The sequence below is a fragment of the Dermacentor variabilis genome, chromosome 10 (genome assembly GCF_050947875.1).
Source record: "Dermacentor variabilis isolate Ectoservices chromosome 10, ASM5094787v1, whole genome shotgun sequence".
Classification (NCBI taxonomy): Eukaryota; Metazoa; Arthropoda; class Arachnida; order Ixodida; family Ixodidae; genus Dermacentor; species Dermacentor variabilis.
The window spans coordinates 69,751,462-69,765,585 of record NC_134577.1 but is presented as its reverse complement, the minus strand read 5'-3'; the positions used below and the strand labels follow the sequence as shown (position 1 = coordinate 69,765,585).

Here is a 14,124-nt window from a genome sequence, read left to right as displayed (position 1 = left end):
TGACTGCCAGGGCAGACAATTCAGCTGTAACGGCGCGATTCGAATACATTTCTTTAGGCTTTTTTTTAAAAAAGCGTTCGAAGTAAACAAACACACTGCATTCCTTCTTTTTTTTTGCATAGAAAAAGTGTGCTCTGATAAAATGGAAGCTGTAGTGAGCCTTTCCCAAATCGCCACCTCCTCGTTCTCTCCATTGCATAAGCGCAACCCCTTCTCCCATAACACCTTGGCTAGACCCTTCGTGAAAGAAAAAAAAACCGAGGTTGACGGAGAAGGAACTAAGTACTTACACTGGTAGACCTTCCTGGTAGAACACACCTTGCAGTATCCCTGCTGGAAAAACTGAAACCAACATAAGAGAAAGCATTGTTAAGGTGGTTGCTGCGCTTTCAGCATCCAAAAATGTACCTCCCGCAATGCAGCCAACAACGATGCACCTATCCGCATCACTCTCAATGGCCGTCGTTCACTTTCATTTCACCCCGTTTTTTATTTATCTTATATGAAAGCAACGCGAAGCGACAACAATGAAGCGACAAATATTTGCCAGGTTATTATGATGATCATGCACCTTTCTAACCACGGCTCGTACACGCAATGGGCTAAGAATCGAGCGGCTGAGCGCACAGGTAATAAATTCAGAAAGATGACCTTGAAAAGGTAAAACTTAAAAGATGGATGCCTTCATCTCCTGTTACCCGAGTGCTTACTGATAGAGAAGTGACCAGGCACGTACCCAGGCTTGTTTTTTTTTTTTTCGTGGAGGGCTCGGCCCAAGTGAACTTTTATATGCAAATGAGGGAGGTGCCTTTACTAGCCCAAATGTGAATACCGCCAACCCCTCCTCTCCTTTACAGACACCTCTCCTTTACTTTGCAAACAAGGAACCACATCAAATGGACTCACGCAGGAAAAAGCCCAGGAAGAACACTGCCAAGAACGAATAAACAAGCGAAAGTGCAAAATAACGATTTCTAGTAGTGTTTTCTTAATTAACTCTGGAAGAATTATAGAGAAATATAGATTCGCGGAATAATCACAGTTATATTTTAGTGCCAAAATCACAAATTACCAAATCACAGTTCACAGTCAAGTGCCAAAACCTACTCGTATTGTTATTTGGGAAGTTTCGTAACGATGGTATGGCCGCCAATCCCATACAACTGCGTAGAGCGCAAGACGCTGCAGTTCTAGATGTACTGTGCCCAGCGCGGAAGGTTAGAAAAACACCCACATAAGCACAGCACAGAAGTGGCTACGTCAGGCGGCTCGACTGATAACTGTAGAAGCGTCATTGAAAACACACAGAATTGCTCTCCGCTTCAGGCGGCGTTTTCTTTACTTCCTTTTTAAATAAAAACATGATGACCCATAAATATTTCTACAAACAACGTTTAAATTTGTTCATTTTTCACTTTTCCTTCTTGTTTGGCTGTTGCCTTGGCTCTCTCCCTTAGTAGATCGCTTAATTTCTCAACTCCTTGCGACTCTAGTTTTCAGTTGCCAATTTTGCACGAAAGGTTCTGTACAATTAGGAAAAAACCAGACGATCTAACGGGTGACAGTCATATTGCTTATGGGTTTAAGGGTTATTGCAAGGTTTGGTGATGGACGCCGTTTCGCATTATTTTATTTTCCTCCTTAGCTAACCCATATCTCGGGTATATGTTTCTGAGGACCTGCCAGCTTCACGCCGAGTCATCACTCGAGGAAATAATGAAGCAAAAGAAAAAGTTAAACACATCTGGCGTTTTCTCCGGCAGCAAATCGTTCCACGAGCATGCAGACCAGTTGACTACGAACCGAATCCCTTTCCTGGCCCGTTGATCAGTCCAAACAAAGAAGGTTAAACTAACGAAGCAACAGCGATGCGCGTGAGCGTGGACTAGATGGTGACAACTCAACGCATCTCGAGTTAATCGCTTGGGCAGCGAACAGAGAAGAAAACTAGCCTTTACACTCAAGGAGATGCCGATAACTACCGCCATCCAAAAGGAATGAAAAAGGCAGCAAAATGTTTACCGGCGAATAGCTGTCAAGTCGCAAGATTTACTTGGCGGCGCTTTAGTAATGTGTGTGACGAGTTGTAGCGTGGGCGGGGAGGGGGTGTATGCCGATTAATTTCGGGAGGGGGGAACGACCCCCCCCCCCCCGAGCCTCCTCCAGGGTATGTGCCTGGAAGTGACAATTTGCCGTTTCGCAATACACAAACAACCTTGCGGTCCCGAAGCCTTCAAGGCTTCGCTGCGCACGATAGAAAGTCGAAGCTTCTCCCGTAGGAGCAGGCTAGATCAATATCATGTGCCTTTTTAAATAATCGGAAACTTCTGCGCCCGAAAACAAAGAGTTCCTTAGTCTTTTGCATGCTTTTATTGGAAGCGGCGCAGTACGAAGTTTAACGTTGAATGTATTTGTTTGCTGGCGACACACGCACGTGTCACTACCGAAATTCCCATTCATCCGGCAAGTTGATGATATCTGAGTGTGACATGGTATACTGGCATTGATATATCTATTCCACGGCTCCACAGCCACACCGCATTTGCTGCGAAGACAAGTAGCACCAGATGCTCGCTCCCCCAAATGCACAAAATCGTTTTAACGGGTCACAATAGAGATAGCAGCTGGAAAGATGAAATCTCTCCGTTCGCGTTTCAAGTCAAGTGTCAAAAGTACCAAAAGGTCAAAGGAGCATGCAACGCTTCTCTTCTTGGTATTGTCTCGTCTCGCACAGAAAAATAAAAGTTGCTTTGTAAAGAATCCTTGGCGGTGATGCATCATCACCGCATTACGTTGCTCATATATGTATACACACACACAAATGTTGCGTTTTAATCCTTTTGTTGGCAGATTACAATATTTTAATTTTTTTGTAGGTTACAATATTGTCTTGCGTAGTCGCAATTAAGGTAGTGTAAGAAAATAATAAATCGCGTTTCCGATTGAAAATAAACTTGGAATAAAATACTGCAGGATTCAACAATCCCTTCGTCTTCGAACTCACTCACTGCGACAGTAGCCTTTTCACTCTGTGAAGATCAGCGTATCATTTTCGTTTCATTCCGTTTATCCTACACTAATTTTTCTTTACATGCTTCATCCTCAACTCATTGATTTCGCCGACTACGACTAACTGGACACGAATGGAGCGGTTGTAGGACGATTTGTAGGAGGAGAGTGGTGCGGTCGTAAAGAGACTTATAAATGAAACACACACACACACACACACACACACACACACACACACACACACACACACACACACACACACACACACACACACACACACACACACACACACACACACACACACACACACACACACACACACACATATATATATATATATATATATATATAATGCCACATGGTGTGGCCAACCAGGGGACTGATGAGGAGGAGAATTAGTTGTTTTTTATTATTTCAAACATGAAAATTCAACTCGTAGAATTTTCATGTGTAATGAAAAATCTTTTCCAACTGACCAATCAACATGCTATAAATGATGTTAATAGTAATATGACGCAGTGCCATCCACGAGATATCAGCCGATATCATTTTCTCTGTGCATTTGCAGTGCTATGTTATAACAGGGTACATGACGGCTGTGCCACGGTGTTTGGCTCGACCTGCAGTCCACCTCACCGTACTAGGAGTCATGAAAAAATCTGAGCTCTCACCATCTGCTCTTAAACAACTAACTCTGATCCTTTTGCACGAGAGGTACGCCGACCACGTAAATATTTATACTGATGGATCGGCAACTATCCAGTGTTCCTCTGGAGCCGTGGTTTTCCCAACGAAAGCCACCACCACCAGTTTCAGGACGTGTCACCCAACTACACCGACGGCTGCGGAACTTGCAGCTCTTTGCGCTGCACTTCGTCTTGTCAGCCAAGAACAAGCTCGAAGATTGTCAATATTTAGTGACTCGAAGGCAGCACTGCAGTTTTTGCTATCAGCCCTGCGGCATGGACCACACAACAACTGGTATTCGAGACTAGAGACCTAATCTATACCTTGACTGAGAAAGGACACCACGTGACATTTCAGTGGCTTCCAAGTCACTGCGGAGTCATAGGGAACGAACACGCCGGTAACGCTGCTCGGTTGGCTCTTGAAGGCGACGAAGAGGAGCCGATACTGTTATCAAGGACAGATGCAACTAGAAAACTTCGAATGGTCACTCGTGATATCACGTTCTCCTTGTGGAACGCAGGAAGTTTTTCAAAACAACCGGCTGCACAACCTAAACTCCTCTCGATGCCTTTGCATTCCAGCTGGACTCTGCCATCTCGAAGCTACCCTGCTCTGTCGAATATGGCTCGGGGTGGCCTTCACTAAGTCCTTTGCATTCCGAATCGGATGGGCCGACGACGCCTCATGTGATGACTGTGGTAGCGAGGAGAGACTTCAACGCCTTCTCTGTGACTGTCCTCACTACGATTTACAGAGACGATCGCTCGAAATCGCTATAGCGCGATTCGACCAAAGACCTCTAACAGAGGAATTTACTTTAGAATTTCGAAATCACCAACCATCGCAGCGGATGGCGACGAGGGCACTGTTGCACTTTTTAAGGGCAACAGAATTGGACATGTGGCTGTAGCCTGAACAGATGTTTATAGTGCTGCAAGTGCTACTGTGCTGTGCGAAGACGGTATAGGGTGACATTATTTGACTGTTATTGCATGTCTATGCTCCTTGCTTTCTTTTAGAGCGCAGCTCTTTGGCGTCCGTTCCTAGGTTTCGCGTCGTCGTCGTCGTCGGCCTCGTAACCAGCTCCGCCCCCCTTTCATCCCCCCAGCGCTAGCAGCGACCGACTGATACCGCTGGATGCCGCTGACGCCGCTAGAGAGTCAAGATAACGTGACTGCATAGAACACCGTCGCCGCCATGCAGAAAGAGGAGGAAAGGGTCCCCCCCCCTGTTCTTTTGTGTGGCGGATAGGGTGCTCTTCAGTTGCCGACGCGCCGGTTATTCGTTGTCCCTGAAACCAACTCCGCAGCTGGGGTTGACTCACTATCGGCGTCAGCGGCATCAGTCAGTCGCTGCTATCTCTTCCCTCCTCCCTTTATCGTGTTGTCCGCTTGCTGCGCGCGCTTCTGCCCCCATCGTTTGCCGCTGGGTGTACACGCCGCCCCCCTCTTCCTGCGAGTCTCCGGTTGTCAAAGCGCCGGCTCGAACTTCATTCCTTTCTTCGCTCCTCCTCCAATGCAACCCCTGTGCGGTGGCAATCAGAGAGCCAGATCGGTGGCGGCGGATCTGTATATGTGCACCGCCCGAGCCGAAATTGCCGCTGCCGTTCGCCCTGTGCGGTGGCAATCAGAGAGCCAGATCGGTGGCGGCTTGACATAAAGACAAACAGCAATTTCCTAACACTTATGCGGGAGAACATCCCGTTCCTCTCGCTCGTAACACGTCCCACGGCTGTGACAACCTCGCGAGGCACTTGTATAGATCTCGTCTGAGAATCAAGCATTGGTGTACCAAGTCGAACATATATCAGTCTATTTCTCCGACCACAAAGCTTCCTTCATGACTGTCAAGAACTGTTAGTGGAGTCTTTGTTAAAGGAATACGTGTGAAAAATAAAAAAAAATTCTGTGATAGCGCATACATGTGTTGCTCGATTTCTTTGCCTCAATCTATCGAAAAGGTGAAACAGCTTATTTGCTGCGCTCAAATTTCGCATTAGGAAGTAACGTAATCGTCGGTAATTTTTTTCTTTCTTTATCTCTACTTCGCTATCACTTTACACCCCCCTCCCCTCTCTCCCCAGCGTAGGGTAGCAAACCGGATCTACCCGTCTGGTTAACCTCCCTGCCTTTCCCCTTTCTTCTGTCTCTAGTTGACGGCTGTGAATCCTGTGAATTACTGGGCGAACTGCGTGGTAGTGTCGCCGTGACTTCGCTGTCGCCATTGACGTTGTGGATGTTCCCACACGCACTCAGTGCTCCCTCTCTCCCTCTTTTCCTCGTTCTATTCCCCTTTCCTCCACCCCCAGTGTAGGGTAGAAACCGGGTGCTCGTCTGGTTAACCTCCCTGCCTTTCTTGTCCTTGCCCTCTCTCTCTCTCTCTCTCTCTCTCTTGACTCCTGTTTTCCAACGACCACCGTATTCTCGGCCCGTCCTGTTCTGTGAATATGTGCCATGATAGAGACTTATCGGGGTCATTGTCACGTAAGCCTCCACTGTAGCGCCGACGCTGTTTTGCCGAGTATGACAGCGGAGAATTACCACAAACACACAACCATCGTGTCAAGGAGAATTTTTGTGCGATGCAAACAATGTAACAATGCTCATTCACTATACGCTGCTGCTCGATCGCGCGTCTGAAGTGCACGCCCGTTCTCAGAGTCTGCGTGGAGCGTAAGGTCTCGCATTAATTGTCCAGCACTACTGTTCCGGCACTTACGTTGGTACATTTCGGTATATTGCGTTGAAGCTGCTTAGCACAGTAATTTAATTACGTGTACGTAGGGCAAGTTCGCTTTTTCTAGGCATTGAGCTTTCTCTGGTAAATAACCGCAACTTCGCGTATCTAAGCGCTTTCGTGGGCCGATCCCGAAGATTGTGCAGTCTAACATGCCGATAAAAAGGGAACAAGATTTTACGGTACCACCGTGCGGTAGTACCGTGCGATATTGCACCGTGGCACGATGTCATTCTTCCCTCGTGACACCTAACGTTTTAAGACGCTTTCCTTGAGACAGCTCCTGTGGCTCTTTCTCTTCAGACGCTACCTGATGCGGTCTCAGACGTTGCACGATTTTATGGTACCACCGTGCGGTAGTACCGTGCGATATTGCACCGTGGCACGATGTCATTCTTCCCTCGTGACACCTAACGTTTTAAGACGCTTTCCTTGAGACAGCTCCTGTGGCTCTTTCTCTTCAGACGCTACCTGATGCGGTCTCAGACGTTGCACGGTGTTCCGAGCTGGTCCTTGAAGAAGTGGCTCACGAAGTATCTGCTGGCGTCCGCGTGCACATAAGGCACGGTGGCAAGGAGAGCACCAACCAAACCACATAGCTATTTAACGCAGTTCCACAAGGAACCATACCCCCAAACACGTTAAACACATTATAGGATAAAAAAATTGACCAACCCTTCCCCTACCGGAAAATGGTGGTAAGCGAAGCTTCTCCTGCGTGCAGCTCATTTAGGTGATGGTTAAGTAATCTACAGGAAACGGTGCCGGATTGCTTCGGCTTCCTGCTCCCTCAGCTCGGGATGTTCTGCTCGTTGCTGTCGGATTGCCTGGGCTCGGGCGGCTCTAACGGCTGGATTGGCGCGCCATCGGCGAGACCTTTCACGGGCGCGTTCTTGTCGCCGCTCGTCGAACGCTGCCCGTTCCTCGGGGGAACACACAACGCGTGGCCGTCCCATCCGCTTTCCGAGACTGAACAGAAACGAAGCCGACGCAGCGCGCGCGAAACCCTTTCCTGCCCTTTTCCTCCCCGGCGGAAACGAAACGACTCTGTCAGACCCGTCGTGGGATTAGCCGGGTGCGCGTTTTATCGCGGTTTGCTGTACCAAATAATAGTTTATTCACTCACTCACTCACTCACTCACTCACTCACTCACTCACTCACTCACTCACTCACTCATTCTGGCTGCACGCGTGGTGTGAGCGCGCGCCTATGCAGCGTGAATCCTTGCTAATGACTCCCTTTTCCGCAGCTGCTCTACTCTGGGGGGAACTGGGTTGTTTTGCGTGATCACGACTACGTCACTTGTGAGCCAATACAAGCGTCGCTTGAAAAATGGCACTGATTCTTCATAACTATTTTGATGAGTGAAGCTTACGGTCAGTAAGCTCGCTGAGGACGCATACCACAGCTCACAACGATGAAGTGCTACGTTATTTATACGTAGAACCTCAGTGCGTTTGCATGTGTCGTCGTCCGTGGAGCACAGGGCTCTGCGGCACATCGTTGCGTTACGAGATCCTTGCATGCAAATTACGTCGAGTGCTTTCTGGGTTTGCGCAATTAGGATGATTTACTAAACAACATGTGCATCCAACAAAAATGTTTAATGCTACTAAATGCCTAGCTCTATTTTTTAGTTGAGAGACATTTTCAAAAAAAGGAAAGCAGCGTAGCCAGTTGCCGCAACTAGCATGGTCGAATCGGTAGAGCCCGCACGTTAACAGCGCAAGAGCTTCGTCTTGAAACTAACCGATCGAAGCTGTTACTCAACCGCCTTTGTTTGAACATGTTCTGGTACAAGTTGTCTAATTTTTAGTATCTCTGAGGAGTTTATGTGGCCGCTTTTCCGGGCCGAATTCAAAGATATTTCAGCCTAAACTGGGGGGCTACTGGGATCGTTCATTGAGGAGTGGAACTTACCCTGTGAAACATACCCAAGTTGGCGTCAAGGAGGTTTGTTGAGGATTGGTACATAGCCAGTGGCAAATATGTAATGGCACATGCCCCCCTTATATTGGTGTCATTGTGTAGAGAAAGAAAAGTCATCACTCGGTCTTGCATCTGCCGCGTGACAGATGGCGCTGTTGTCACAATACGCGCGAATCAATCGGAGCAAAATTTAGCCTCTTCTCGGCGCTCAACGAAGCACTGCTCGGCAGTACGTTTGTCGATGTGAGCTGGAGTAGTCGCGTTTGAAGCATCTCCATCAGCAGTAGTGCGTATAACCCTTCAAACTAAAACTTGCGCTCATCACGCGTTGTAAGGCCTACAAGTGCACATTTGATGCAGAAACTTGACGGTCGGTCCGCTAGGCACCCCCAAGTTCCTTGCGTAGGGTCCATCAATGGCGTGAATAAACTCGGACAGCAAGAGAAAGGGATTCGAACGCGCTCCCAACAGCTTTTATCACGGCGGGCCCGCTATACGAACAGAAATGGAGCACGATAGCATGCTAAAACCGCAGGGCCCCCGCCCCTCCCCCACTAGCTGTATCATAAGAGCAAGTTTTTCAATGAGTGAGTACGTCTTACTTTTGTACTTTGGTTACGTCATTTCTGCACCCTAGTGCCCAAGCACCCTTTCCACTTCCAATTTTAGAAACACGCATAGTTATTCCATTAGTCTGTTCGCTGCACAAAAGAATTCGTAGTAAGCATTCGTCTTCCTTTGTTCTATCTCCTCCATACCGCGTAGCAAGACGTCTGCACAATAAGCGTAGTTTCCGAGGCCTCTTTGGTAAGACAAATGCCTTTAATCCATACGCCCTGCCACAAGATATTGCTTATTCTAATGATCCTCCCAACAGAATTGCAAACATTCTTGATCCTGCGAATTTCAGACATGAAGTAAGCAGTCCTTCAAGCTAACGCTCATGTATTGTACGTATGGTATCTCTGCGATACAAACCAGTAGGCCACTGTTCGTCTTTTCCTTGATACATTAGTTCATGTGTGACACCGCATAATTTTATTGCACGCATCAGGCGCGAAGCCAGGATTTTTTTTCGGGGAAGGCGGGGGAGAGGCGCTAAGGTCCTATCATTCCCCGTTAAGCTTCCCACGCTCGGTGCACAATAATACAACTATTACCTGGAGCAAGCCCTTGGTCTTCCTTAAGGTGTGTACCATCGTGTACATGTCTGGGCGGGCGTTCGAAATATATCCACCTTTACTCATAGCCGACGTGCCAGGCGTACAAGAAAGCGGGGTGCGGGCCGGAAAATTTAAGGAGAGGCTAGTTAACACTTAACTAGTAATACTAGTTAAGTGTACTGTGTGTTACTGCCAAAAGTTGTGTTCCAGTTTTACTGCAAAACCGGTGAGAACAAAGAACTTCGACAACGTTTCTTTTCGAATTGTGTGACTTTGATTTCGCTTGGAATAGAAGTATTCAAAATGGAGTCAGAAGCGTTCTTTCTTAACTATAAGAACTAAATACAATCTTAACGCGGGATTTATTACTCAAATATGCACACAATCTTTTTCGCTTTCTGACCATGTGGCAGCTTGTTTTACTTGTATCGTTATCTGCGCTCAAATTCAGCTGAATACAGTTAGGCGATAGGCTTGCACAAAAACTATATATAGATTTTTTTAATGCAAAGCCTTCTTCTCCGAGTCAAGCCTGTTCCCGCTGTGGAGATTCAGCGAACAGACAACTACCGCCATCTGCAGTCAAGGATGGGAAGTAGCTGAGGCTACGGTTGGCGGCCGCGAGCGACAGGCACGACGGAGGCGAACCAGCCAATCACGTTGCCAGTTCATCACGCACGCGCGACGTTTCCTAAGAGCGTATCCTCTTTCGACGCGCCCTGTTTGCCCGCTCTCGTAATACCTAAGGTCCACACATTAAAAAAGAAAACTTGTTTTATCTAGGGACCTTAGTATTACCTGGAGCAAGAGACTGGAAGGTACTTTGCTAGCTGAGGTTGGCAGTCGCCAGGGGAACGACGGAGAACCAACCAGGCAAGTTGACTGTGCGCTCATCCAGCACTTGTGATGACGGCATCTCTTATGTTCCAAGGCAATAGACGGTTTCACTCACGCGACAACATCAGCGAGAGTGCGGCCCCAAGAAATTACCGGTCGCGGACTTTACCAGTCTACTTCTCCGGAACACAAAGCGTGTTTTTAAGTTGTTTCAGGGTGCGGAAAGTCCATTTTTAGGTTCTGAGATAAAAGACACGCGCATTAAACCTCAAGAGTAATACATAACACTTTCGTCCAGCCTATGCCAACAATCACTCGTATAATTGTCGCTATGTACACAGGAAAAGTGTTCAAAATCTGCGGGCTTAGATTTTAACGCACTCCTGCTACTCGATATCGCAGCCAATGCCTTTCTTGTTCGCTTAATATAGCGGGCTACGTCAATGAGCAAAACCGAAAGCCATCCAGGGCCTATGTTTGCAAGCCGTAAAACGACAAAGCGCGTCTTGTGCCAGCTGGACTGGATTCGGCGCCGCGTCAGCGATGCGTGCTGTAAATGATTCGCGCAATGCTTCGCATAACGTAGATCTGAACTACAGTTGAGCTTACCAGTTTGTTTTTCTTTAAACTTGTTTATAAAGTAAGAGTTAAAAATACTCTCTTCTCACATCGTTCACGTGGATTTGGGTGATTATATTAAAAGGTACTCACGTATTGACTGTTTGCAATTGATTCTCCTTGGTTCTGCCCTGACGGCTAGCCGTTTTGCCCACTGGCATATGCAGCTTAATTTAGCGGGCAATAAATGACAAGCGCCAGTAACAAGGCCCGCTCAAATAATAGGAGCCAGAAGGCTTTCCACGGTTTCCACCGGAACGTAAACGCACTTCGACAAGTCAACTTTGCGGTCTGCTATACAAAATAAAATTGCAAGTACTCAACTTGCCACATTATTTTGATGTAAAAAAATTCATTCATTCAATCAATGGTTGCTATGCAAGCTTTCGCCACTAAAACGTAAACAAAGCTCGCCTCACTCATCTCGTATGTCCTGTATTCCTTCCTTCCTTCCTTCCTTCCTTCCTTCCTTCCTTCCTTCCTACCTACCTACCTACCTACCTACCTACCTACCTTCCTTCCTTCCTTCCTTCCTTCCTTCCTTCCTTCCTTCCTTCCTTCCTTCCTTCCTTTCTTTCTTTCTTTCTAAAAAAATTAAAGAGACACTTTCCGTACAACGAAACACCTTAAAGGGACACTAAAGCGAAACAATAAATAAGTTCAGACTAATGAAGCATAGTTTGAGAACCCTGCAGGCAGTCATTCCAAAAAAAAAAAAATAGTTTGATTATTAGATGAGAAAATGAAGGTCCAAGTATCAGTATTTGAATTTCGCGCCGAAACCCCAGTGCCGGTACGTCTGCGTGACGTCAGGGATTCCAAAAAAAATGTTTTCGCATTTGGGCCGCGTTGGCTGAATAAAGGTTCCCGAAACTTTCCATGCTTAATATTTGATTCCTTTAGAACAAAATGTAGTCAATATGTACCGCTATATGTAATTAGTAGGCCCTAGAAGATGCCATCAAAATCCAAGACGTCACAGCACCCAGGTGCGGGAACTTAAGTATATATATAGGCGTCGCCATCCGTATTTCGTTCTTGCGCTTTTTCTGGCTTACCATACGTCTTATCGTTGTAAGAGTGGTGTTATTAGTGTTGTAGAACGGTAATTTACTGATGCAGAAGAAATCATTTTTCACTTTAGTGTCCCTTCAAATAAAGCACGCTTTTCTGGAGCATGAGATGTGTTAAGCACTTGATCGGAAGTCTTTTGGGGCCGCAGTCTCGCTTCTCTTCTCGTATGCGCGAGACCACGTATCGCAATCAACCAAGCGGCGTAGCACCTCATTCTTTCTTATCTTTCTTTTCTTGCTCTTCTTTTTCCTTTCTTTTCTTTCTTTCTTCCTCTTTTTCTTCCTTTTTCTCACCTTTTTTTTTTTGCGGAGTGGCCATTATTTTTGCGCCGTCAGCAAAGGTAGCAGGTAGCTGGACAAGGTGCGCTGTAGCTGCGGGCAGTGCGCGCCAGGTCTTAAGAGTAAGCTTTAGCTCACCCGCCGTGGTTGCTCAGTGGTTATGGTGTTGGGCTGCTGAGCACGAGGTCGCGGGATCGAATCCCGGCCATGGAGGCCGCATTTCGATGGGGCCGAAAACACCCGTGTACTTAGATTTAGGTGCACGTTAAAGAACCCCAGATGGTCGAAATTTCCGGAGTCCTCCACTACGGCGTGCCTCATAATCAGAAAGTGGTTTTGGCACGTTAGACCTCATAATTTAAGCTTCAGCTCCGACCAAACTCCGACACGGCCTATTCAAATACATGTAAAACGCAAAAAAAAACGTTTTTCTTTTTTAGGTAACCCATGGACCGATTTTAATGAAATTTGTTGCATTTGAGAGAGAATGTTAAATTCTAGTGACTAATGGAAGCGGAATTTAGATTTAGGGCCTAAATTTTGTTTAAAAGCTTTTCGAAAATTCGGGAGTTTGAAAAATATAGTAGTACGAAGTTTACAAAGTAATAGCTCTGCATCAGAAACAGATATCACGTCTCTGCAGATGGTATCCGTTCGACCACGCAAAGCGGACAAATTCTATGTGTTAATTTATATCTTACGTGAAATCATTACGTTGTGTACATGGGTTCTGCAAAATCTGAATTTCCATATTATTAATTTCTTCTAGATTCATGTGGAAAATGTCAATCTCGTCCGCTTTAAATGTACTATCAGATGCAATTCCCAAAATCTTGGTACCAATTTTCGTAGCTGAGTTACCGAGTTGTAAACTTGATAGTCTTGTTTTCTGAAAATTTTCGATTTCTGCCAATTCTTATAAAACATTGACAATATAAATCAAAAATTGCAAACCGACAGTCACTAGATTCTAAGTTTTTGACGCAATAGTTCTGCGGAAACCCGCAAGGTGGAGAGAAGTAATGAATAAAGGGAAAATCAGACATCCACCCGTTCGTAGCAATTGCTACAAAGGAAACCCATACGGCTTCCTCGAAAGAAAAGCCTCATAGTTGAAGAAAAATTCGTTCTGGTCCGGGACACGAACCCGGGACCAGGACGAATTTTTCTTCAGCTATGAGGCTTTTCTTTCGAGGAACTCGTATGGGTTTCCTTTGTAGCAATTGCTACGAACGGGTGGATGTCTGATTTTCCCTTTATTCGTTAGATTCTAAGTTTTTCTTTGGAATGCAACAAACCTCGTCAAATTTGGTGCAGTGGTTGCCGAGAAAAACTAATTCTCCTTTTACATGTATTTAGATGGGAGCGCCCGAGCGAAAGCTTCCTCTTAAAGGTCACAAATATCACTGCGAATCGTCAACAAAGGCCTCTGCGAGTAACGTGCACACTCACTCATGTCGTTCTTCTCGGGACTGTAAAAAGCGTTCACGACCGCAGGGCCAGTGTACCACCTGGAATCGGCGGCAAAGAAAAACGTAAGCTTGGCGGCAACTATAGGGCTGCTCAAACCGTGCGAGGAACACGAAAACATTCACGAAGAGCCCGTCTTTGCCGTAACCTGAATCAACAATGAAAAACGCGTTAAATTCAGTTTAAGGGTGAACCGTGTAACGCGCAAACACAGCTCCACACCAAGAAAGACAAATCAGAACGACTTTGCCATCTTTATTTGTTGCCATGGAATATAAATTGACATATACACGCAAAGTGAATGCACTTTTATTTGTTA

General features: G+C 46.3%; 1 protein-coding gene across 1 annotated transcript in view; it reads right to left on the bottom strand.

Annotated features, from left to right (window-relative positions):
* The window catches only part of LOC142559294 (neprilysin-1-like), a 61,539-nt gene that overhangs the window by 18,150 nt on the left and 29,265 nt on the right, over positions 1 to 14,124 (bottom strand). The window contains exons 13-14 of the mRNA XM_075670910.1: positions 13,788 to 13,846; positions 291 to 342 (exon numbers count right to left, since the gene is read on the bottom strand). Coding sequence (XP_075527025.1) covers positions 291 to 342; positions 13,788 to 13,846 — 111 coding nt within the window. The remainder of the gene's footprint in view (positions 1 to 290; positions 343 to 13,787; positions 13,847 to 14,124) is intronic.